Genomic DNA, 26,822 nt, shown 5'->3' with positions numbered 1-26,822 from the left:
CCTGGGACTTTATGTACCGGCAGGTTCAAGGAAGCAGTATAGGCCACGGCAGATGAGCCGTTAGACCGTGCAGACTGCCAGGCAGGACCAACAGAGGAGGAGGAATGGGGATTTAGGTGCAGGGCCCCTCCACAGGCCCCGCGCAGTTGGCTCCCAGACACACTTGGTCGTCCAAACACTCGTTTTGACAAGATGCTCAGGGTCGATACTGCAATCCCATATGTATTGGATCCAGCTAGCCCCCATTCTCCAAACACCTTTCCTACTTCCTGGATTCCTGGACCCATATCACCTCAGACCACTGGGTTCTTAGCATGATAGAACTGGGTTTACAACATCCAATTCCTTTCTACCCCACCTTTTCCTCTTCCCCCTTCCCCCGGTCCTTCTTCAGGGACCCTTCTCACTAGCCCTTATTGGAGCAATAAATTCAGTCCCTCCTTTGGGTCGGAGCTATGGAGGAGGTTCCCATTAACTTGAGAGGAAAGGAGTTCTATTCCTGCTCTTTCCTAATTCCAAAAGCTAAAGGTGGTCTCTGACCCATTCTAGACCTGCAACATCTTAACCAATATCTCAAGAAACTGAAATTCTGCATAGTTTCCTTGGCTTCCATCATTCCCTCGCTGGATCCTGGGGATTGGTATGCTGCCCTCGATCTGTGACCAGGAAAACCTGAAATATAGAAATAGACATTTCCTACAGTTCGTAATGAACCGAAACCACTACCAGTTTGCGGTGCTCCCGTTTGGCCTGTTGGCCGCCTTGCGGGTTTTCACGAAGTGCCTGGTGGGAGTAGCGGCCTTGCTCAGAAAGAAGGATAGTCCACGTGTTCCCATACCTCAATGACTGGCTGATCTAGAGCTCAAGTGGAGGCTCATCCAATCAACATTCAAAGTATTGGGCCTTCTGTTAAATGTCCAGAAGTCCACCTTGATCCTGGTCCAGAAGATAGAGTTCATCGGAGCACTACTCGACTTGGTGCAAGCATGGGCTTTATGTCCGGACGACTGGTTACTCTCGATTGTGTTCCTGATAAGTTGGGCCCTACCAAATTCACGGTCTATTTTGGTCAATGTCAGTCATAGGATTTTAAAAATCATGACATTTCAGATTTCAGAAATTTAAATCTGAAATGTCACTGTGTTGTAATTGTAGGGATCCTGACCCAAAAAGGAATGGTTGGGGAGTCATAAGTTATTGTAGGGAGGGTTGCAGTACTGCTACCCTTACTTCTGCCCTGTTGCTGGTGGAGGCTGTGCCTTCAGAGCTGGGTGGCCGAAGAGCGGTGGCTGCTGGCTGGGAGTCCAGCTCTGAAGGCAGAGCCGCCACCAGCAGCAGGGCAGAAGTAAGGATGGCATGGTATGGTATTGCCACCCTTACTTCTGTGCTGCTGCTGGCGGGGCATTGCATTCAGAGCTAGGTGCCTGGCGGAGAGTGGTGGCTGTTGGCCATCCGCCAAGCTCTGAAGGCAGCACAGAAGTAAAGTTGTCAATACTGTGACCCCCACCCACCACCTACAATAACCTTCAGCCCCCCCTGCAAATCCCTTTTGGGTCAGGACCCCAATTTTGAGAAACGCTGGTTGCCCCCGGGAAATCTGTATGGTATAAGGTAAAAGCACACAAAAGACCAGATTTCATGGTCCGTGATGTGTTTTTCATAGCCATGAATTAGGTAGGGCCCTACTGATAAAATCTCTTCAAGATTGTCGGAACATGACTATGCGAAAGTGCCTGAGCCTCCTGAGTCACATGGCATCATGCATACATGTAGTGCAACATGCGAGACTAAGACTCAGACCTCTACAAGCCTGGCTAGCTACGGTCTGCTCCCCCTCTTGCCATCACCTGGACTCAGTGCTCACGGTTCTGGTACAGGTCCTCAACTCGCTGACATGGCGGCTGGACAGCCAGACAGTATGTGTGGAGGTACCCTTCTCAAATCCACAGTCATCCTTGTCTCTGATGTGCACTGCATTGGCCCTTGGCTTGGGAGCCACTAGGGGTCCCTCAGAACTCAAGGTCTTTGGACCCAAGAAGAGCTCTCCCTGCACATCAGTGTCAGGGAACTAAGGGCAATATGTCTAGCCTGCCAGGCATTTCTGGCCCCACCTGGTGGGCAAGTGCATTTTGATCCTCACAAACAATATGACTGTGTTCTACATTAACAGGCAGGGCGGGGCACATTCTTCCCCCCTGTGCCAGGAAGCATCCGCCTATGGGAGCTCTGTATCAATTACTCCATCAGCCTAGAGGTATCTTACCTTCCCGGGACTCAGAACCAGCTGGCAGATCGCCTCAGCTGATCTTTCTCCTCTCCCCACGAGTGGTCTCTCCATCCAGACATCATGAAGGACATCTTCCAACGGTGGGGGACTCCCATTAGAGATCTGTTTGCCACCCAAACCAACTGGAAATGCTACCAGTTCTGCTGCCTGAGAGGTCACAGCTCAAGGTCTCTTGCAGATGTGTTCCAGTTACAGTGGACAAGGTGCTTATATTATGCATTTTCTCTTATCCCGCTGATTCACAAGGTTTTGATGAAGATCAAGCGGGACCGAGCACAGGTCATCCTCATAGCCCCGGCGTGCCACAGGCAACATTGGTTCTCCATCCTCCTAGGCGTGTCCGTGGAGACACCAGGGCAGCTTCCGCTGCACCCAGACTGGATATCCAGGAATTGCAGCTGGCTGCGGCACCCTAACCTCACATCCCTTCATCTGATGGTCTGGAAGCTCCCTGGCTGAATTCGGAGGAACTAGTTTGCTCGGAGCAAGTTCATGAGGTCCTAATGGACAGTAGAAAGCAATCCACCAGAGCCACCTACCCAGCAAAATGAAATCAATTCTCCATCTGGTGTTCCCAACGTCAAGTCCTGTCCTTGCAGTCATCTCTGGAACTTGTTATAGATTATCTGCTTCTGCTCAGACAACAAGGTCTAGTCCTTTGCTCAGTCAAGGTCCATTTAGTGGCTATCTCAGCCTTCCATCTCTAGATTGACAGCAATTCTGTCTTTTCACACAACATGGTCATCTGGTTTCTCAAGTGTCTGGAGAGGGTATACTCACTCCCACGTGGGACCTAAATCTTGTCCTGTCAAAGTGCATGACCCATTGAAACCGCTGGCAACATGTTCGCCATTGCAATCAAGCAGTTTTTCTGCCAGTGTTTTACCCTAAGCCACATGCCAATAGAGAGGAACAGCGCCTCCATTTGTTGGACATTCAGCGTGCCCTGTCTTTTTACATACAAACAATCAAACTGTTCTGTGGATCCACTCACCTCTTCATAGCGATAGGAGAAAGAATGAAAGGTCTCCCCACTTCTGCACAGAGAATCTCATTGTGGGTTACTTTATGTATCAGAGCATGTTAGGAGCTCATGGATATTCTTCCCCCAGCTAATCTAACGGCCCATTCTACAAGGTCTCAAGCCTCCTTCATTGCCTTTTTGGCATAAGTTCCAATTCATGACATCTGCAGGGTGGCAACTTGGTTGTCGGTTCACACGTTCATGACACGTTACACCATTACACAACTGGCCAGAGACAATGCCGACTTCAGCTAGGCTGTGTTACGGTCGGCCTGTCCCTAATCTCCGAACGTACCTCCAGTACAACTGCTCGTGTGTCACTTACATTGGAATGGACATGTGCAAGCACGCAAAGAAGAAAAATGGTCACTAATCTTTCTGTAATGGTTATTCTTCAAGATGCGTTGCACGTCTCTATTCCAAACCCACCCTCTGTCCCCTCTCTTGGAGGCAGTCGGCAAGAAGAAACTGAAGGGGAGCAGGGTTGGCAGGGCCCTTTTATATCAATGATATGAGTATGCGACACCCAGGGGCAGGAGAGCTGACCCAACAGATACCAGTAAGGGGGAAAAAATTGGCATCTGTGCTCAGAGCGTGCACACACCTACGTTGGAATGGACACATTGCAACGCATCTCAAAGAGCAACATTGGAGAAAGGTTAGTAACAATTTTTTCATTGGCCCCCCCTCCCCCAGTCTAATGTCACTTTTTCGTCAGGGCTGACAGCTGATTTGTAAAATCTGTTCATCTGCATTTCTTGTAATGGCTAAGCCATGAACCTGCAGGGACAGTGTGATGAGTTTGGTGAGTCTTGTGGCCCTAGAGACAGTTGGCTCATTGATGACTAGCTAGAAGTGGAAAAATATAAAACGTGTCTGGATTTTCATGTTAGTCCACCAAAACATTGAGGCTGTGACATCAGATCTGGGAGTATTGTTGTTTTTTCAAGCTATGGAAAGCAAACTATCTAAGAAGAACAGATATGATTGCCCTCTGACCAGCATTCCGACGTGTTGCTTTGGGAACATAAATTTCTTTGTTTATTGGGGTCAGCAACTGCTCAGGGGAATTTGATACACTAGATATGCCATACACATGCTCCACTTGTTGGATGCAGTTAATGTGGTGGTGGTATTAATAGCCCTGATATAAATATCATTGCCCTTATTTTAGAAGTGCAAGCACTTAACACTGTAAGAAAATGGTTTATGCACTGCCATAAAATTGCTAATTCTATGACATTACTTTATAGAAAAATCAAAATATTTCTGTTTATACTGGCATGTTACTATGGATGCAGGCAGGCCTGGGTGACGTCATGCCTTGGCTCTCCTGTGAGCATTTATTTAGGTAGTTGTCTCCATGGAAACATTTGTTTGTTTTGATGTTACTATGTGTTAAATTTTAAACAATTTTTTTTGTGGTTCAATACCAGTTTGTTACTGAAGACTCCTGTTTAAATTAGAGAAATCCTGTAAATATACTTTACCTCTCCTACCCTCCAAAAATATTGTGCAGCAAAAAAATCTATCAAAAACATAATTGTACCCTTAAATTCCAGTAATAGCTTCTGACATTGCTTTGACATGTTTCATTGTTGCTGGGAAAGCTATGTATTCTAAAGACCAGAAAACTCTCCTCCATGTTTTTGAGAGAGGAATTTTTTTGTTCCCATGGAGAACCCTCACAATATACTGTGCTATGTCCTGATCTGAACAGATCTACCCATGTTCTTACATACTGGCAAGTCAGCTGTTTAGCCTGGTTCCCACAGTCCGGGTCAACTAAGTCTCACAAGTACTGCTTCTACCTGAGGCCAACTGGGTTTTAATTCAACAGTAGCTAACTGCTGTGGTAAAATCATGGAAGGATTAAACCAGATGTGATCAGCCTACACAGCTACTTAGTTCAAACTCCTGGCAAGGATGAGAATATGCTTTTCCCACTTAACAGTCAAAATACAACCACAGCTGTCGTTTATTTGCATTGAAAAATATTACTTCAAACACTTGTAAAAGAGCAGCACTTTGAAACCTGTGCTTATTCAAAAGTCCTCCCAAGAAGTTGGACTGAAGTATGTCCTGTTTAATAAACACTTTGATGCCTCTTGTGGCTTTTTATAAATATATTGTGCAATGCAGTGAGACTTCCAAATCAACTCTCCTAGGTAAATGAAGCATCTTTATAGTAATACACAGTTGAAAATTGTCATCTTTCCTATTGGAATTATTCTCAAAGTGGCATTAGTATTTTGATTTTAGAATCCCACCTGATAACTGTTCTACCTGTTTTATGTGATTTTTGCACACTATCTGATTATATGGGGAAATGAGTACTAATTGGATTTGGAATGATACCTAGGGAATTATCTGTGTTTAATCAATCTCTGACTTTCAGGCTGACTGAGAGAGGGCACAACTGAAAGCTGAAAAAGCAGGTAAATTACAGCAGAAAGTGATTTAAAATAGTTATTTCTTCCTTCAGCACACCTCAGATATGTTAATTGAAACTACAATTCAGATGGGGCTGCCTAATCCACTGTAGTATCCAAGAAGCCAAAGACCTAAATTAAGGTTGCTATTATGTATGTATATCAACAAACGGTGGTGGTGATGATGATGGTTATTGTTTAAAATAAAAACCCAAACAACCTAAGTATTTACAAGCATAGAAGTGGGCAGTCCTGGGAAAGTGTATGTGAATATTTATCTACCATCTAATTTGTGCAAATGTAAAATGTATAGGTCAGTAATGTATGATAGTTATGATTTTACAAATAGTATTTTGTGTGAACATATTTCACATGAATACTTATCTCTGGCAGTATTTGTGTTTTCTTGGAACTTCCCAGCTCCTTTGTGTGCTTACACGACATCACATATAGCATGTATTGTCCAACAGCTTTGCTGTCCAGTACAGTTTGCATGAAGCAGTTCTTGATTTATGAGGGCTTTTTGTTTGGTTTTGAATAAGAATAAGGTTCTGATATCAGACAGTCTCTCATATAGCTCTCATCACTTCAAGTAGAACTGCATTTTCATATTACTCCAGTTAGACTGTAACGTTTTTCTTACCTATTTAATTAACCAAATCAAATGTGTTTTTAACTATACAAGCTAAAAGCTGGAACCCTGTTTACTGATAACAAATAAGTATTTTCTAGATCAATAACAAGGTTAGTGTCCTTCCCCTTCTCCATGGAAACAAAACCAAAACAAAATAAGGTATTAGCCAATCTATAAGGAACCTAGCAGGATTAGTCTACCTGTAAGGAATTTAGCAAAACAAACTCTGCCTGGATAGCCTGCCTCTATCATTTTGCTCCTTCCTTAAGCACCCTATTCACAAAAATGTTGGTTGTTTTATGGATAAATGTAGGTAGAATTCGTATACCTAGAAAAGGAAGAATCCTTAAAACTCACATTGCTCCTGAATTCTGATGGGAGTCTTAAAATGTTCACTCTAAAATCCCCTCAGATGACTTGCTGAGATCCTCATAAGGTATGACTGTAGGAGGTGGGATTTATTATTAGCCAGATTAATGTCTTGCATTTATACCTAAATCTAGTAACCCAGAACTGCTTCATACAACAAACTATACTAGATATGAAACAAAGTTACTGGACAGTATGTATTGCATGTGCAGCCAAAGCTGCACATATTCCTGATTATGTGCTTCACACTATTCCTGAAGGTTTGTAAAAAAGGTTAAGTACTGTCTTGAAGTTATAGGAGCTAAATACATGTTATTTTTAGAGGAAAAACGTTAGTGGACGAAAGATATATCTAATTTATATGCATCATAAAGTAACTAGATTAACTAGGAAAGGTTACTATAACCACCTGAAATAGATATTTTAACATACCATTAGAGCAGTAACCTGGAATTTATTTAATCTGCCTTTGGCCAGATAACCGCTAAAAGAAATGGTCCCTCTCTGGGGAAAAAGTATGTTACTGTACTAAAGGAAAAATGCATGTGCTAACCTGAGTCAGTGGCACAGCTGTTGTGCTGTTCCTGTTATCCAGAGCTGCTTAGGGTGTTTGTAATAGAACCAGAACAATCTGCATGGCCATGCTTAGTGAGGGAGGCTGTGTTGTACCTCTATTTTCAAATGTATTTCTGAACCCATCTTTAGATATTGATGGCACTAGTAAACTGAGGAAGGATTAGCCAAAAACCCAGCTTGAGTGATTGCTGAAGTTTCTGTGTTACATGGTCTCCCACTTCTGTTTGTATCATGAATTACTGTGAGGCTCTCTTGCGGAAATAGGTTGGCAGAAAAACATTTTCAGCTGTACATAAGCTCACATTAATCATGCTATTGGAACCCTTGGTTTGTAACTGGTTGGGATCTTGGGATACTTGAGAGCAGGAATCTGGAGCTAGTGTTACAGAGGAGGAATGGAAAAGTTCATTTTGCAAATGCTAACTGTGCAGCACATGATCCGGCCTGTAGAGTTGTACACGACATGATCTTACATCAGCAGTGTTGGATGTAAGCCAAACGAGTACAGTGTAATTTTATTTATTTCAGCGTGTCACTGGAAGTGATGCCGTCCAGAAGACACCTTCTTCTTCGTTCCATAATTTGGTCATGTGCTAGCTTGGCTACTTATTGGTGAGAAGTTTTGGAGGCTGTGTATGGAATTACTTGCCGTGCTGACACTGAAGTTACTGTTACTTGAAACCATTCCTCTGCGGATGCTTGCACTGACTTTAGGAAAGTAGATCATTCTTACCCTCTTCAAGTAATTGTCAAGACTTAAACCTTATGCAGCTGTGGTTTATTTTTAAAAAAGCATGTACATCTTGTGTGGGGCCCTGATAGAGCTGGTCAAAAAATGGAAAACTTCAAAAATATTCCATGGGGACAAAACTTTCCCAATTTTGGATAGACTCTAGGTCCTGGTTATTCACTAGGGGTCCTAACTGCTATTGTAATATAAATAATTTAGTAATAATAATGCGGCTATTGCTCACTCTTCTCTAGTGGTGGTAATCCTGATAGGTCCCAGAATACTTACAATATGTATATGAGTCTCTGTGGCAACCCCCTCTAGGGTAAAATACAACAGCTGTGTTACCACTGCTAAACAATAGGTTAGGGCAGCAAATGGAGGAAGCTATTGAATTTAAACCTAATGAGGAATTTAGGTAGATTGAACATAATTACTAGAGTTGGGATGTAGCCAGGACACCTGGGTTAGCATCCCCCCTCTCACGGGGAAAAAATGCTCTGGGCTTTTTAATGACCAAGCTATCCAAAATTGGCATTTTCAACAATACACTCCCAACAAGCACCATGCTGTTACTGTGTGATACAGCACTGCTCCTGGGTTAAGAGTTGTTATTTTGGGTATGTGTACACAGCCCCTGGCAATGAGCCTCCCAGCCTGGCTTGACGGACTTGGATTTGCAGGGCTTGGATAATCGTGGTGTAAATGGCTGTGTAGATAGAGCTTTGAAGTTGCAGCTCCAAGCTCACCCTTTTTTTTAGGCTTCTGAGCCCGAGGTCCAGCCCAATCTGAAACATCTACACCAGAGGTAGGCAACCTATGGCACATGTGCCGAAGGTGGCACGCGAGCTGATTTTCAGTGGTACTCACGCTGTCCAGCTCCTGGCACAGATCCAGGGGGGCTCTGCATTTTAATTTAATTTTAAATGAAGTTTCTTAAACATTTTAAAAACCTTATTTACTTTACATACAACAATAGTTTAGTTATATATTATAGATTTATAGAAAGAGACCTTCTAAAAATGTTAAAATGTATTACTGGCATGCGAAACCTTAAATTAGAGTGAATAAATGAAGACTCGGCACACCACTTCTGAAAGGTTGCTGACCCCTGATCTACACAGTTACTTTTAGTGCAGTAGCGTGAGCCCCACCACGAACATGAGTCTGTCGACCTGGGCTGGGAGGCTCACTACCACGGGCTGTGTAGACATACCCTCAGAGGAATAAAACCACCTATTGAGTAACCAGTACTGCTTCCTGTAGCTCTCCCATCCAAATTCTAATTTAGCCAACAATTTTTATGCTGTGAATTTTTTAAAAAATTTATTTTATTTTTTGTTATCTCCCACAAGCTAAAGTTTAAAAAGTGGTGTATGTATGCAGGCCACTACTTTGGTCTGACTCTAATTCTTGCCTCCACCAGGGCAGCCCAGAGGATTCAGGGGGCCTGGGGCAAAGAAATTTCGGGGGCCCCTTCCATAAAGAAAAAGTTGCAATATTATAGAATACTATATTCTTGTGGAGGGCCCCTGCGGGGCCCGGGGCCTGGGGCAAATTGCCCCACTTGCCCCCCCCCCATCTGGGTGGCTCTGGCCTCCACTACTTCATTGTTAGTCTCCTTCTTTGAGATTGAAATGACATTCATAGATTTTTTTTTTTTTAAGAAAAAATTTAAAGCCAGAAGGAACCATGATGATATAATCTGATGTCCTGTTTAATTTAGGCCAAAGAACTTCTCCCAGTAATCTCTGCATCAAGCCCATAGCTTCTGTTTGAGCTTTGGATAGCTCTGAAAAAGAGTTTTTTCAGTCTTGACTTAGATTGCAAGTGATGGGGAATATACCACATCCCTATGGAAGTTGTTTTAATGGTTAAATACTCTCACTGTTTAACAAATATGCCCTATTTCTAGCATTCATGTGTAATATTGTAGTCCAACACCTTCCAACTCTAGACTTCTGAATTAGTTACACCAGTACTAACTTCTAATATAGACAGGTACAATTTACTTTGGGAAATTACCAGATTAAGCTGTACTGAAATCAGAACATGTTTTCCTCACAGCTACCTCCTCCCGTCCCCATCCCACCCACTTTCTTTTTACTTTTAGTACCTTTGCAGTAAACCTTTGAGTACATTTCTCAAGGCTGACGAAAATTGAATCTGTCTCACCCTGCTCTTCCTTTCCAGCCTGCTCCTTCTCTGTTTGTTTATATCTTGTCTAGAGGTGGAGAGGATAATAAGGAAGGATTCTTGAAGCTGAATCTCATATATAGGAAAAGGAGAATGGGGGGAATGCTTGTGACACAGTTGTAAATGTATTTGGTTAAAAACTACTTTTCTACTTGTCCCTGTCATCCACTTCCAGCTTCTGGCAAACACCATCCTTTTAGTTTAGAGGAGTTGTTAGTGTGTGTTAGTTAAGGTGAGAGGACTGTTTTCCTTCTCTTTTTCCCCCAGGAGACTTGTCCTTTCCTGGCAGGATATGCCCAGTTTGCTGGGCTTCAAATGCTGCCTATCAGCTATACCAGTGAACGATGGACAGTCCAAGTGTGTCTATTGCCTGGGGGACTTCCATATCGCCCAGAAGTGCTCCTTTTGTATAGCCCTTAAGTCCAGCGCTAGGAAGAACAGGGAGATAAAGCTCAGGATGTTGACGATGGAACATTCCCTGGCCTCTGAGCCAGGTCAGCAGACCCCCATCTGCCCTCTGCCCCATACATCTGTCCCTGAACAGATCCAGTGGCCAGTTAGCCTCGAGGAATGCTTCTCCTAAGAAAGGGAAGCCTTTGGAATACCCTACCAAGACTCACAAAAAGAGGAGCATGGACTCTGTATCTGAGGAGTCAGCCCCAAAAAAGACAAGGTCTCTAGTCTTCAAGGGTACTGTTGAGACCAAGGACACTTTTTTTCTCTGGTACCTGTGGGCCCGCAAAGCCCCAGAGATCCAAATAGAGGAAGCATGACTCTAATAAGGTGCCGGTACACTCCACTAGTAAGGAGAGTAAGCACAGGGTATCGTCAAGCTCGGCCCAGTCATCAGTACTGAAGCATCCCGCATTGGTTCTGTTGTGTGCTTTAACCCAGCCATTAATGCCAATGCAAGTAGCTCAGCTGGGGATGCCTTTACAAGCAGTACCCTTGGTACCTAGTAAGTGTCTGACAAAGCTCATGGTTCCTTTATTGTTACTGCTACTGTCAGCTCCTGCCATGGCAACCTCAGCTATGGTGTTGGTACCGGGGTTTTCTCTGGTAATGCAGGAGTTCTAATACTCCAGGGATCGCTTTGTCAGATGAACCAGAGTCCCCGTTGTTGTCATGGTACCAAGACCTTGGGGTCTGAGTTGGTACTCTGTAGCATAGGACTCTGTTCTCATTGGCTGCGCTACAATGTGAGGACATGGAGGAAGAAGAGGACTCCCAGTCGGCCTCCTTGATTTCTGTTAGCGGTTCTCCTACATACCCCTTTGGGAATACCCCCTTCCACAGGATGGTGGAGCCAACTCTCTATGCTATCTCTGCAATGGCCATATTGTGATCTGTGGGTTGCCTATTGGCGACAATTCATTAGAACACTAGTACCATCCCTGCGGGGGACCAGGGTTTCACATCCTCCCTCTACCCTTTCACAGCAGAAGGAGATGTTTGAGGAGTTAGAGGCTAGTGTAGATGAGGAAATCATCCTAGAAACTCCCACAGACTGCTTGATATTTTGGAGTCACCAACACCCTCCAGAATTGCACTACCTATTAATGAGGCTCACCTGCATCCAGCTAAGACTCCATGATAGATGCTGGCCACTATTCAACTAACATGCAAAAGAGCTTCCCTGAACAAGAGTGTAGGAAGACCCCTAGGAGGACACAGATTCATAACTGAGTGAGAGAAAAATTAATCCTCCATAGTCACTTATTTCTTTGTCCTTGCTGAGCCTGCCAACAAGGATGACAGTTAGTGCCATTTGTGATGGTTAGCAAATTGGGATAGATAGGCATCAGTGACTGATGGGTGCAAGGCCATGCATCTCAGTAGAGCTATTCACTGCACCATCCAATGTTCTAACAAAACCTCTTTGTTCTCATGCCCTCCATCTGCAAATATTGTAGTTCAAAATAATGTAGACTAATAAGAGAAGTAGTTGTGGAGTCAGTGGATGTATTTTTCTTAGGCTCTATGGATCCTATCATCGATAAAGATGGTAAATGCTAACATCATCAGCAAAGTGTGCCACAGAATAATGGTTTCTTGCAGCAAGCAAAAGCAATGAATCCATGGACTGGTACCATAATGTGACAGCTGCTCATTGTGTCATTATTGAACATCTGAGTTCTGATTGGTTTAGAAAACAGACTGGCTGTGTGCTTAATAATCAGAAGCAGATTATGTATACAAGTACAATGTCTTTAGATATATTTACCATTAAAGCACAACAGGCCACAGGGTAATGCCAGTTAATCCACAGTTTGGCTGCCTGCTGTGCATCAGAGGAGTTGATTATATGGCATTACCCCACACTATCCATTCAACCCTTTACCCTTGTTAACTGCACTTTTCACTAATAACTGAGCATGACATTATGACTTTGAGACCCAGAGTGATGTGCAGTGTGAGGCGTCCTAGCATGTGAGCAGTAGTGGCCAGAGGCATTTGGCCTGCGGAGGACAGAGATGGGCAGATGGCTCCAGGAGTGCTGGGGACAGCCATAGGATTGTGTCCAATATGTACTAAACCTTTAAAAAAGGGCTGAGTATGTTCACCTCCCCAGTGCAGCCTCTTAGCTTTTGGCTTAGGACAGACAGTGCCTGAACTTGTCACCAGCCTGCCTGATCACTGTCTAAAAGAGTGCTGAGTGTTGCCTTGCCATACTTGCTCCTCATGCTTGGAGACCATATCAGCCCCATTCTGGCTCCTTCCCATGTGGGTGCCCTGGGAAAGAGGCCCTTGTGCTCTTATTGCCTCATATACCCAATTGTGACAGCGAACACATAGCCTTTCTTCCAGCTGTGCATTCTCAAGTTCATTATAATTTCAAATTGGATAGTGCCTGGATGCTGGGAGCATGCTTGAGGCACATGGCAGCTAGGAGGGGAGTGGTGTGGGTAGGTAAGTGAGACAGGCATGCAGGATATCGGGTTGGGATACGGCTGAGGGAAGGCTTGGCAGTTGGGAGGATGTGATATATTGATTCATGTTGATTACTCTGAGGGGTCTCTATTTAGAAACGATTACTGCTTTCATCAATCATGAATCAAGATTTTTAGATCCATTTAAAGTATACCTCTTTGAAGAGGCTATTTCCTTAAATTTTATCAAGTAAATAATCTTGGACCAGTTAAGAATTTAATTGAAGACACTGATTTCACTTAGTATAATCTTAAATTCACCCTTTGAATTACAAACCACCTTTATCCATTACAGCTGGTAATGCCTGCTCTTAAGCTTTTCCCCATGACACTCTGTGTGGAATCAGAGAGGAAGTATGAGTTGTTCTTTTCCAGCTCTGGAGCCACAAGGGATGTTTTTAATATCTATCTTAGGTACTTGATATATCAACCCTGTTTTACAACTGGGTAACTGAGGCACAGAGAGAATGAGTGACTTGCCCATGATCACACAGGAAACCTGTGACAGAACAGGGAATTGAACCCAGGTTTCCCAAATCCTAGGTAGTTCTCCAACCACTGGACTATCCAGTTACTATCCACTTTTGCCTGTGATAGCACCAGAATATACCATGCATGCTGCCATTCCGGCAGAGCTCTCTAGTGTAGCCACTCTAAGCTGACAGGAGAGAGCTCTCCTGTTGATTTATTTAATCCACCCCTAATGAGCAGCAGTAGCTATGTTGGCAGGGAAAGCTTTCCCGTTGACATAACGCTATCCACACCTGCGCTTAGGTTGGTGTGACTTATGTCGCTCAGGGGGGTAGCTTATTCATGAGTGGTAGTATAGACATAGCCTTAGTGTTCCATAGCAGCAGTTACCTAACAAACAATGCCGCTAGAGAAAGGAGGCACCGAAACATTGAATCCATAGACATTTGTTAGTTACTAGAGCTGTGAACATTCCTGCTGACATCCTCAGCAATGCCACAGTGCTAGTGTCTGGGTATGCTTGTGTCTGCAATAGTAATAAAATAAACTCCCCAAACCATCTTTGTCTAATCTTCTATTGCCAAAAAGAAAAACAATGGAAATGTTATTAAATTGTGTGAGTCTTCAAAGAGGATTTTGCCAATAAGAGTTTGTCCTGTGATTTAAAAAAAATCATAGTTTTAAAGAAAATGTTAAGTGTAGTTGATGATCATTTTAAGTGAATATGGGAGATTCTGATCTAACTTTAAACAAGGATCCATTATGAAAAGAATACTGCTGCCACAATCCAGCAATGATTTTTAGCAATACTGCCAAGATTTTCTAAAATAAGTCTACAATTTTAGGTTCCTAAGTTCATATTTAGAGACTCAGATACGTAGCCTGTTTTTAAAAGTGCTGAGCATCTAGCAGTGCACCCAAGGTCAGTGGGAATAACAGCTCAAAGCTTCCACCACTCTGGGCCAAATTCTGATAGGTGCTGAGCATCTGCAACTTCCATGTTCTCACTGGGAAATCGCAGGTGCTCAGCACCTTTCAGAATTTTGTACTGTATTTACAGTTTTACTATGGGCATCTCCTTGAAAAATACTTTCCCTTACAGCAGTGTTTCCCAAGTTTGGGACACCGCTTGTGTAGGGAAAGCCCCTTGTGGGCCGGGTGGTTTGTTTACCTGCCGTGTCTGCAGGTCCGACCGATCGCGGCTCCCACTCAGGGGCGGCTCTAGGAATTTTGCTGCCCCAAGCATGGCAGGCAGGCTGCCTTCCGCGGCTTGCCGCCGAGGGCAGCCTGCCTGCCGCCCTCGCAGCGTCGGCAGAGCGCCTCCTGCGGCTTGCCGCCCCAAGCACGCGCTTGGTGTGCTGGGGCCTGGAGCTGCCCCTGCTCCCACTGGCTGCAGTTCGCTGCTCCAGGCCAATGGGGGCTGAGGGAAGCGGCAGCCACTACGTCCCTCGGCCTGCGCCACTTCCAGCAGCTCCCATTGGCCTGGAGCAGCGAACCATGACCGCTGGGAGCCGCGATTGGCTGAACCCATGGACGCGGCAGGTAAACAAACCGTCCAGCCTGCCAGGGGCTTTCCCTGCACAAGTGGTGTCCCAATTTTGGGAAACACTGCCTTACAGAAATGTGCTGGCATTCCTTAACAGGGGAAATTAAGACACAAATAAAGGAGTTCAGAAGGCAGTGCAGAGATCATTTGTATTTCCAGATGACATGAAAAAGAAAAATAGATGCCCTCTATATGTGAATCACATTTGGATGATATTCTTGTGTATCCAAGCCCATAATTAATTTTTTGTAAAACTTTTCCATCTAGTTAGTAAATGGTACCCGGTAAAGGTAAGCAGAAACTAGGAGGATGCAAGCTTTGATATTGCACCAATGTTGATTAAAAGGTGGTATTGATTTACAATAAAGCAGACTGGGAAGGGAAATGGATCAGTTCAGGAGAAAAGATTTTCTGGGGCTTGCTGTTGGGAATCTAATGCCAGTGAACCGAGAGCTTTGAGCTCATCATTTTCTAGTTTGTAGGATGGTGTTTTTTTTTTTGGTGCATTTGAAATCTGAATCTAATGGGTAACGTAGAAAAGAATACATTTTAGGGAACAAAATCTGTTCTGTTTGGGGAGATTTACTATATCAGTCCAGCAGATATGGTAGCTTTGAGGAACTAGGAATGTTAAAGAACCAAGCGGAGGTTCACTGTTGTCTGGGGTTAAGGATGGAGGTCTGCATGTGGGATTTTGGTTGTACCCTATGCACCTGATTCTCCATTTCTTTGCACTTCGAAGTGATTTACTCTTATGTAAAATGGATGCAAAATGCGGCTAAAGAAGGTTACAGAATGAGATTTCACTTCAAGCTAATAAAATTATTTTTAAAAGTGAAAAGTAGAGCTAATAAAATTTCCCATAAATTAACATTAAAAAATTAACTTTTTTCATTTTTTGCCAAAAAAGATTCAAAATGAATTTTTTAGAAATAAGAAACTTCATTTCAAGTTTTAATTCCCTTTCTTACTTTTTATTAATTTCAAAAGTTGTGGGAAAATTCACACTTTTAAAGATTATTTTTTATTCATCCTCTTTTTTTTTTAGTGGAAAAGTGTGTGTATGTGTGAAGTCTCTCAAAATACGAAGGACAAGAGAAAGTAATGCTCTTATCTCCCTTCTCCCTTCCCCCTTCCCATTTGTAAATTAATTAAAAAAATAGTGTGGGAAATCTTGCAGTTTTAAAAAATTTTCATCGCAACATTTTATATGAAACTGTAAATTAGTAAAATCACTTCTTTTCTTTTTCCTGAGGTGGAGGAAAATCTTTTTCAACATAAGTGTTTGATGAGCCCTAGTACAGAGAAACACATTGATTCAGTGAGTTGGAGGAGCCTGGAAAGCTCTTGCTGAAATATTTCCAGGAGGAGTGTTAGCGAAAAGCAAATTTATAAACTAATTTGCAACATGAAATAGCACTTAAAAAAAAAAAGTTAATTAAGGATTACATACAAAGCTTTCCCTTCTGGTTTGGTGAGAATCTCTTATTTATTAGTACTCCAACATTAGAAAGAAAGTGTCAAATTAGAAGTTCTTTAGAGAAGAACAACAAAAATTATTGATGAATTGAGAGGGACTGAGTTATGAGGAAAGAAGAAAAAGCGGAGCTGTGTCTATTTAGCTCAAGAGATTACTGAAGAGGGGATGATTAGACATTTCAGGACATGTTATTTTATCAAGGATGGTATGTAAATTGGCGACACTGCCCAGACCTCCAAAGAAAAAACCTGCTGTGAATTTCATCAGATTTGAAAGTTGGATTGGTATGAATGGGTACTATAAAAACGGATCAGATGGAGGGAAATAAATACTTCATCATTGATAACCATGTTGGATGATATTCCTGAATGTATCCAAAGGTGAACAGGTAACTTTTTCAGGCACTGTGATGAACATCCCCCTTTTTTTTTATTGGGATTATGTGAAGTTAGGTGGTGGTTTGTCTAAGGTTGGATTTGTGGCTTTTTGTCCCATTAGTTAAAGGTGGTAAAGACCTTGATAAACACATGTGCAAGTCTGAGCGGGATTCCTATTAAGTGATTAAGAAGATGGCAATCTGCTTGTTGCTCACATTAGGAAATGGAAGCGCTAGTACTAGTTGAGAGTGCATTGTGGTGTGTGTTCAGTTTGATAACTGATGGGATTTTGACAAAAACAACCAAAGCATTCTGTTCCAGTAGGTCAGTTTTTACTAGTATGACCATAAATGGCTTGGGTCTATAAGATGTCAGTTGCATTTTAGTGAGTAATTTTATCGTAAAGATAAACAGAATTGTTGATGATACAAATTTACATAAGCAGACGAGGGGGAAGTGTCAGATCTTCTTCCAAACTCTCATCTCCCTTTCATCAGATCTTAAAACAATTCATAGTAATCAACAAAAGAAATCATCTAGTCATATGTACAAGACGTGATTGCCAGTTTTGGGGAGAAACTGCATTTTCATAGTAATTGCTACTGCAGATACCTGCATACTAATCCACCCATCTCCACAGAAGAATGACATGGGAGAAATGTAATTTGTTAGGAGAATTACACTTCATATCATGATGAGTATGATGAAGGAATTGGTGGTAATTTATTAAAGCAAAATGCACACAATGCAAAATTAGCTTGGTCCCAGTTTCTGCCAAAACAACTGTTTGTCTTATTGGTTGTCCTCCAGCCCAGTCAAGGTCTGTAGAAAGGCCCCAGAGCAGCCAATTAAAGAAGTTAATTTGCTCTCACCCTGTCACACTGCTTACAAGAAGTCAGTGCTCCATGCTTTGATTTCCAAGTCTGTTTTTAGAGTTTGACCTCCTAACCCCTTTGGCTCCATCCCCAAATCACAACTTGATCACTTTAAACAAAGCCATTTTGCCTGGGTTGAATCATTCTGCTTAGAATTCGATACTTTATTCTAAAGCCAACAGCACAGCTGTCCAGCCACAACACACAGGTCAGTCATTGGCTGGCTTTTGTCTAGTTCTAGGGATAATAAATATTAACATTGAAAGGTGTGGTGAAGGAGGACCATCTGGAGTGAGAGGGAATCTGAATTTCTTCTGTTTTGGAGTTGCTTTGTGTTTCTGCTGGGGAGGGGGGGAAGTAAGTTCACAGCTTCAACAACTGCTCAGGGTATGAGGATTGCCTGTGAAGAATGGGGTTTCTTTAGAGGCGAGGAGTTCAACTGCAGTGAAGCAGCTATAAACTTAGAAGTGGAATGATGATTTTATTTTAAAAACATGTCTGAGCCGTCTTATGAACAAGGCACTTTTCATTTTATCAGTTTCGCTTTGTATATGTCATGGCATTTGTTTTTTAAGTGTTTTCATCTGCATTTGTCAGTGCTGAGGTAATAAGATGATGGTTTGAAGTGTTAGGATACATTTACCCAAATGCTTTCTTGTGTAATAATATCAAATATTGCGTCATTTCCTGCATACAGTTGCTGCAGAACTGCTTTTAATCCTAGAAAAACATGGTCACATTTACTGAAGAACACAGCTTCCCCAGAACAGCACAGGAAATTCAAATTGATATTTTTGGTGGCTAACTATCCCTTTGACAACTTGGTGGTGTTGGGTTTCTCTTTATAACTTAAATTAAAAATTTACTTTCTTCATTTCCTTTAAATTATAATGTGTGCTTGATTTGTCTTTCCAAAAAAATAACTTTGAAAAAAAAATTCTGGCTCTAATTCTGTTCAGCTTCCACATGTTGGTCCCTTTGGAAATCAGTGGGGCTACTTGGGTGAATAAAAGTAACAGGACTTGACTTGAATAGTATTATTGTATATGTGCCTTCCCTCCTGGGATGTTATGTAAATGATTTACTTCTCCCAACGCTTCAGATGGTTTGGCTTCACTGCAAAGTGAAGGTGTGATTGTAGCATGGGCAGCCACACCCATGCTATCTTAAATGTAGCTAGCACAGGTAACAGCTGTAGTGAAGAAAGGGCTTCATGGACTTCAGTGTGGGCTAGCAACCAAAGTATGTATCCGGAATCCCTGACTGGCTTGTGTTTGGGTGGTTAGCCTAAGTACAGGCCCACAGGACCATATGTTCGCTACTGTTGCTACCCGTTCTAGCTACATGAAAGCTAACATTGGTGTGTCTCCCTGTGCTACACACAGTGCCGTGTAGACATACCCTCAGAGGGTAGGTCATTTGCCCACTTTACAAGTAGGTAAAGAGGCACAGAGTTTTAGTGATCTAGCCAGGGTCACAGGGAGTGAAATTCATCTGTGGTACAGAAAGCCAGAATGAGGTCCTCTGCAACACTTCATGCCTGCACTGGGGCCGTGTGATGGCGATACCACTGCAGCGGCCAGACAAGAGCACCTGTCTACCTCCTCCACCCCCTGTGGAAGGGGTTTCTGTACTAGCCCTGCACAGCCTGATATAGATTCAGTTTATGCAGACCCACTGAACCCAACATCCTGCATGATTGGGAAGGTCTGTGGTTGCCACTTTGGTCCTCTAGGTTGGATTAGTACCTGCAGGGGAAGCTTCCTGGAAATCTATATGGTCTGGTCCTGGTGTTGCAGGTGGGGGAATTTAACTTGCGTGGGCTGCCTGTGTTCCACGTAGGGATGTTAATAGTGTGTAAAAAACCTAACTGTGTAACCGATTAAAATTATCTCGGTTAAATGTTTTTAACCAGGGAACTTGGGTGTGTGTGTGTGGGGGGGGTGCTGCAGCATTCCCACATTTTACATGGGGCCCTGCCACCGGCTCCGCACTTGGGGATCCCCACCGCCGGCCCCACGCCTTGGGCTCTGCTGCCACCCAGCATCCCGGCGTGGGCTATAACCCCTGTGCTTTCAGATAGCTCTGTAACAAAACCATCTGATGCCCATATGCTTCAGCTGCAAGATAAGCAATGACAATTAAGAGAGGATATCTTACCACTACTTTCCATTTTAAAATGTGCTACAACTGCCATGTCTGCTGAACAGTCAGTGTCAATTTCAAATATTTATCCCATTTGCAACCGTCTTCTCTAAACTCCCCTCAGAAGCGAAGCTCCTGTCGAAAATGGAAAAGTCGCTGATTCCAAGGCTGCTGTTCGTCACTCTCTGGAGCATTGCATGAAACCCAACGATCCTGCCATAACTGCTAAACCTGTACTTATTGCCTCCTTGTTAGATCTATGCCATAAACATGTGGTTTCTTTCACCTGTTGTCCAGATCGCTGCTAAATCAAAGCTTCTGCAACTTGCATTGATGTTAGAAATAGAAGAACTTCTGCATGCCAGGGCTGAACTGAGAAGTGCTGAACCAGATGAGCCAATAAAGCCAGGGCTGAAAAAAATGTGTGAAACTTAGAGGAGTGCTATAGTGATGCTTTTAGGTGAAGATTACACCAAAAGGAGAATGAGAAGAATGCAGTAGAAAACAAACTGGAAAATTACTTCAGGGTGCCCTGTCTTACATTGGAATGCAGTCCATTGGAGTGGTGGAAGGTGAATGCACAGTGTTTTCCAAGGCTTGGAAAACTGGCAAAGAGTTACCTGTGCATTCCAGGATCGTCTGTGCCTGCAGAATGTGTGCTTTCCAACGCTGGCCTTACTGTTAACGGGCTGCGCACAAGACTGACACCAGAACATGTAAACATGTTAATTTTTCTTTAAAAAAAAATCAGTAGAGTTGAAATTCTAATCAGACTTTTTGTGTTTTTAGACAGCTCGAGGATATTTATGTAAAAAGTTAAACAAAAAAGTGGGTTTTAGTTTTACACAAGACGGTTTGTTTTTGTTGTTCATAAAGGCACTTGACAAAGATAATATGTGCAGTAGATTCAGTGTGAACCAGTGGCGCTCGAACATTTTTAGTAGTGGGGTTGCTGAAAGCCAGCCCCTACTATTGTCCTTCCCACCCAGGTGGTGCTCAGAGCAGAGTCATGTCTCCAGAAGGGAGGACGTGGACGGGGGTAAGGGAGTGGAGCCTGGGTTCAAAGCTAGGGGCGGGCAGGGGCCGGGAGCACAGGGTTAGATGTTTTATTGCAGTGATTTTTACTCACATCCATAGTATTAACTGCTTGCTGTATTTGGGGCGGTAAAACAAGGATATATTGGTAAGACCATTTTCACCTTCCAAAAGAAGATTAACCAGAGATCACAAGATCAATTTCCTGCCATTACAAGATGAGGACTCTGGTCACATGTGCTTTTTAGTTTCTTTAAAAACCCTGCAAGATAAGATCCCATACACTTCACCAGTAAGTAATATATCTGAATTGACAATATAGATATTATAACATATAAAGAATCCAGTAGGGCAGGCAGCAGAGCCCTGGGGCCAGCAGCCAGGATACCAGGTGACAGCAGAGTCCCAGGCATGGTGGCAACAAAGTCCTGGGCACTGGGCAGCAGCCGGGATCCTGGGTGCCTGGAGCCAGCAGCGGAACTGAAACCGATAAGCATCAAGCTTATCAGTTAACAGGTTAAACTTTTACATCCCTAGTTCCACCCACGGGTAGCCAAGTTACTCAGGCTGTTCTGGAGTTGATATCACTCTGGTGACTATAGCAGAGTTGGGATACTAGATCAGATTTGCAAGCTTTTAAAATGAAGTGACCCACCTTACAGTAAATGCTACTAAATTGAGTGATGACCACCCCAGATAAAGATTTAGACTTCAGAAGGAAACAATCGGGAGATTCTACATTCAGATAATTTAAATGAATCAGACATGTAAATGTGTAAGCATAAAGAATAATGGGCCATATTCTGCTGTCAAGTACACTGGGAATAAATATAGAACAACTCCATTGATAACAGAGGAGTCACTTCAGATTTACAGTTTGACCCAATGTATCCAGTCATTCCACTGGCTCTCTTTTTATATCTGACATTCACGTACATAGAGTGAGAATGAGCCAACTGGAAAGTGTTCAGCTCTGAATAGACATATTATAATGACTGGAAGTAAGAGTCCGAGTGGGAAACTACTGACCCACTGCCTGAAGTGAACAAGAGGACTATGGAGCCATTACCTTGGTAACACAGGTGCAGTGTTTGTAGTCTAAAATGAAGTTGGGTGGGTTTGGAGTCTTGTTTTGTTTTATTGTAGCGAAAGAAAGTGTGTAGGCTTTGTTTTGTACTAAATCCAGCTCCTATAATTCCCTGCAGGAGTCACTTTTCAGTCTTGTTGCACAGTATGTACCAGTGCTCATAAACCTTTACCTAGTGTCATGTCTGAAAGAACACACACAGATTCACGACTGACATTACCATTTCCAGTATGAACTGAGTGCAACCTTATGTTTTTATTTTAGAATTTTATTTCGTTTTAATCACAAAACACGATTATGGTTGATGATGATCTCATTCTAAAATTCAGTGGAACATAAAACAGCTGCAGCATTTATGGCCTGGACAAATTGGCCAGATTTGCAAAACTAGAAACTTCTTTTCAACCTAGGATTCTGAATTACAGTTAATTTGCATAAAAAAGGCATGCATGGAGTTAGAGGATGAAAGGAAAAGATAACCTTTCTCTTTGGTCAAGAATCCCTCTTATGAAATACAGGCTAGGCAAGTAGGAGGCAAATTTTGCACTTGTATGCCTGCTCACAAGTTTCCATGAGCTCAGTGGCAGTTACATATGTGCATACACACAATTGAGGGCAAAAGTTGGCATCTCAGATTGTAGGAAACCAGCCTTTCCACAACATACGTGAAAGTGAAAAGTATATTGTGAAAAGTATAATGTATCATAAAAATCCTTCCTTCTTTCTAACAGAAAAAGACTCGCATTCTATTAGTAGGTGATTAGTGAATGTAAGTGTTTGGTGCATATGTAAGTGTGCTTCAATCTACTAATGCAGTCCATCATGACTTGTTGCTATTACAGTATTTAATTGATTTTACATTTTGTTTTTTAAATAAACCACCATTTTAGTGGGCTTTATGCAATATATGCTTCCAGTCTGAAAAGTTAGTTCCTTGCCAAATAGGAGGGAACAGGCTATGAACGCCACTTATTTACTGTTTTGAACATATTCATCAGTTTTTTTCTAACTTTCATTTTGATGTTCTATGGACTATTTGGATCTCTCTCCCTGCCCTTATTCCCAGATGTCCAGCTGGCATTTAAGCAGCAGTTTATCTTCCAGCAGTCAATTTTAACTCAGACTTTTAAAATTTAACTTCTGAATATTGAACATCTCCTGAGTTAGCTTTTTCACTAGAAAATTAGTTAAAAGCAGCTGAAAGGGAAACATACTTGAGGTAAGCGCTTTGTGGGAAGGGGCAATGTCAAATGGTAACCTCCTTCACCCCCCTCACCATAAGCTGCCACAATGCTTGCAAATTACAAATCACAGTTTGCAGAAACAATATTTCACTAGTGCCATCCATGCCCCAAAGCTTCTTCCTGCAGTTGATTTGTGGGAAATCATCTATCTTTGCATATGATGTTGAAAATTTTGTAAAGCTTTTCTTTCTGATTTTGCATGGTGAGGAAGCAACTATGAGCTGTTGAATATTGCTTACAGCTCCATGGCAACCAAACAGGAAGTGCCCCTTGTGAAAGCCACAAGTGAAGAGGGCACTCTCATATCCTGTCAGTTTGGACTAAAAAAATGTTCTCTTGTGGGGGTGGAAACCTGAAGGGCAGTTTGTGCTCCTCCTCCATTTCTGTTTTTTTGAGGAGGGTAATTCCTGGTTAGCCGCCAGGGAATTCTGTGCTGTAAGGCCCTAAGGATACTTAATGGCAATGACAATGCAACAAAACGTCTGTGGGGAGAAGTGCTCAATTTGACTCTTGAAGAATCAGGCTCTGCCTCAACCCTACCCTCTGTCTTCCAATAGATTTGACAGCAGATGTAACAAGGAGGCTAAACTTTCCAGAAATTTCCCATAATAGTTCAGTAATCCTAGCTGCTTCCTCGGTGCAGTCACTGACGTCATGTCAGACACTTCCAAAATTGCTGGAATCTTTTCTGGCATTGACTTGATACCTTCCTTCGATTGCTGGTGCCCTAAATAAGTCACAGAATCCCACAAGAATGTGCACTTGTTCTTCTGCAGTCTCACCCCTACTTTCAGAATGCATTCCGGCATCTTGGAGGCTTCCAGGTGTTCCTTGTCATTTTAGCTCATGGTGATGATGTCATCAAAGTAGATGGCTGTATGGATTAACCTTTGTTATCCTTTCAAATGCATTTGTGATTCCGAGAGGCTGTCTGGAATAAATAGGCCTTTATGTCTCTGCTTAATTGTCGTAAATTTCCACAATTCTTTGTCCAACTTGACTTACAAATGTTCATAGTTCAGCTCCAGCTGGAATCGTAAACAAGCGCTTAATCCAGGGGAAGGGATATTGTGCTAATTTAGAAATGGGACTAGACCAGAGTGCATTAATGAACTATTAATGCACGTCAGCAAGGTCCACACAGTTATTAGCCGGTAAACTAGTGTGGGTTGGTTCCCACCCCAGCTTGCCACAAACTAAATGTTCGTGTGGACACACCCATAATTAAACTTGTTCACTGCCTGTTTGCAGTCCTCACAAAGTGTCACAGCCATCACCGGCAAATTCTCTTTATACAAGGATGTTTTCCATTACCAATCTGTGAATTTCGGTTTCCCTCTTTGTCCACAAAGAAGACAGGACCAACCTCTCCTTAAAAAAAAAAAAAAAAATCCAAGGACTGCACCAGAATCCAGATGACTTTTGAAAAAGCTTTGGACTTTGAATGGTCTAAAACTTGTTCTTAAAACAGGCTCTAGGACTGACTTTGCTGTAGTTTGCTTGGTCTAAGTTTATCCGATAAAGAAACTCTTTCACATTGTCTCACCAGTTTCTAACCATTCCCAGCACAACACAGTTTGCTCCTAATGAGTAAAAGGGACTTGGGAAGAGTCTTTGAAAGCAGCATTACCCAGGTAATGGTGCCGGTGTGCCAGGGACGGGGGGCGGGGTGTTTCAAGAAACAATCTGTTTTGTCTCCATTGAATAATGTCAGTCTCCTAGATTAAGGACCTATTCTTGAAGCTTGTGGGCTAGGTTATGCACTGTAAAGAAATGCATCCTTATTATAATAGGATGTCTTTATTTCAATTGAAATGTTCCTTGTCAACTTGTTATCATTACATTATTTGGGGATGAGAAGTCCATATAAATGAGCAATTGACTGCTGAAATAAATGTAGTAACTAAGTGGGCAACTTTGTTAAAAGAAATTAGCTCAGTGTTTCAGAAGAAATGGGTGTCTTCAGGAGAAATTTAAATGAGGAGCGACACTTATGGCTTTGTGGAGTAGCTCAGGAGAGGGTCATCTGTTCACGGTGGGAGGATGGATGAAGGTATGCAGACAGTAGTGGGAGAAGTGGGCAAATGGGAAAACAAGGCCAGCATCATTAGCAGAACAGAAGGCCTGATGTAGTAAGAGATAAGGACAGATGAGTTTGGTAATTTCTGTTACATACATGATTCAGAGAGAAATGGAAATGCCTCAGTATGTAATGCTAGCAAGGGCTTGTTGCTACATTTGAGGACTCCATCTTCCACATCCAAAACCACATACCTTCCAGCTACCCTGAGGTCACACTCACATGGTTATTTTACTACAGCCCCTGCAGACAAAGGGTGTTTTTTCAAAAACGCTCAGCACTGGCCTAATTCTGCTCTCATTGACGTTGATGATAGAACTCGCATTGATTTCTGTAGGAGCAATTAGGCCAATGCTGAATGCATTGGAAAAGCCCACACTAAATGTGTGTACAGATATTTTGTAATATGGTTCAGTTAAGGTTTTCCAAGGAGTTCAGCACATGCCTGACCTAAAAACAAACAAAGCCAAACTTGCTTCTCTGATCCAAAAAAGAACAGCTAAATACCACTGCTGTTTAATGTCTAAATAGATCTTCATTTGACATCAAGATCTTTTTTTACATTATCATTTGATTTGAATGGAAGCAGCTTTGCAGTTTTTTGTAGACTACTTCCAACTGTTGTGTAGACTTGTCTTTTGACAGTATCTTTCAGAGATGTGATTTAACTATTTTTGATTGTCCTTTGGTTTGAGATTAATGTGCAGGTATTATATGATCTTGCATAAGAAGAATTTAGCATGGCTGTTCTGAAGACATACTTGCTCATCGGTACTGGTACCAATGCAGTATTCACTGAGGTTAGGACTTTTCAGAGCTCTGATTAAAATATCAGAAAATAAGCAAACTGTACATACTTTGATATTTAAAATGTTTTCTGGAATAATTTTTTTTAAAGTAAACTCCCAGGGAGCAGTTTTCAAAATGACCTGTCCATTTGGATCACAGTATTACTTACACAGGTTTTTGGAGTGTTCAGTGAGTAATTGTAAAGCTTCAGTTGTTCCAAAATCTGGATTTATATGCATAGTCTGGTAGCTAGATGTTTTAATGCTAAAATCTGAACTTGCAAAAAAGTCTGTGGCCAAAAATTGCACAACTAAAGCAGCAGGAGCAAACTTTGCAGCACATGAAAACTTTGCCTGGGAAGCCCCGGACTTTCCTGGGTTTGGAGGAGTGTAGTCTGCCTAGAAATGTGTTAAGAGGGATTCGGATTATGGTGGGAGGGTTGGCGCACTCCGAGGGGGTTGGTATGCCTGCAGATCTCTCTTGACTATGCATTTTCCCTCCCTTCCATGGTCTCC

General features: G+C 42.5%; 1 protein-coding gene across 6 annotated transcripts in view; it reads left to right on the top strand.

The window, feature by feature from the left end:
• LOC120398988 (tubulin polymerization promoting protein) overlaps positions 1–26,822 on the top strand; it is a 116,836-nt gene that overhangs the window by 39,908 nt on the left and 50,106 nt on the right. For 5 of the 6 annotated variants that reach the window (XM_039526828.1, XM_039526827.1, XM_039526831.1 and 2 more), the window contains one exon: positions 7,851–7,934. The exons of the other annotated variant lie outside the window; for it this stretch is intronic. In XM_039526828.1, coding sequence (XP_039382762.1) covers positions 7,851–7,934 — 84 coding nt within the window. The remainder of the gene's footprint in view (positions 1–7,850; positions 7,935–26,822) is intronic. 6 annotated transcript variants of the gene reach the window in all.

The sequence above is a fragment of the Mauremys reevesii genome, linkage group 2, assembly GCF_016161935.1.
Source record: "Mauremys reevesii isolate NIE-2019 linkage group 2, ASM1616193v1, whole genome shotgun sequence".
NCBI classification, from domain to species: Eukaryota; Metazoa; Chordata; order Testudines; family Geoemydidae; genus Mauremys; species Mauremys reevesii.
This window is presented reverse-complemented; position numbering and strand designations above follow the sequence as displayed.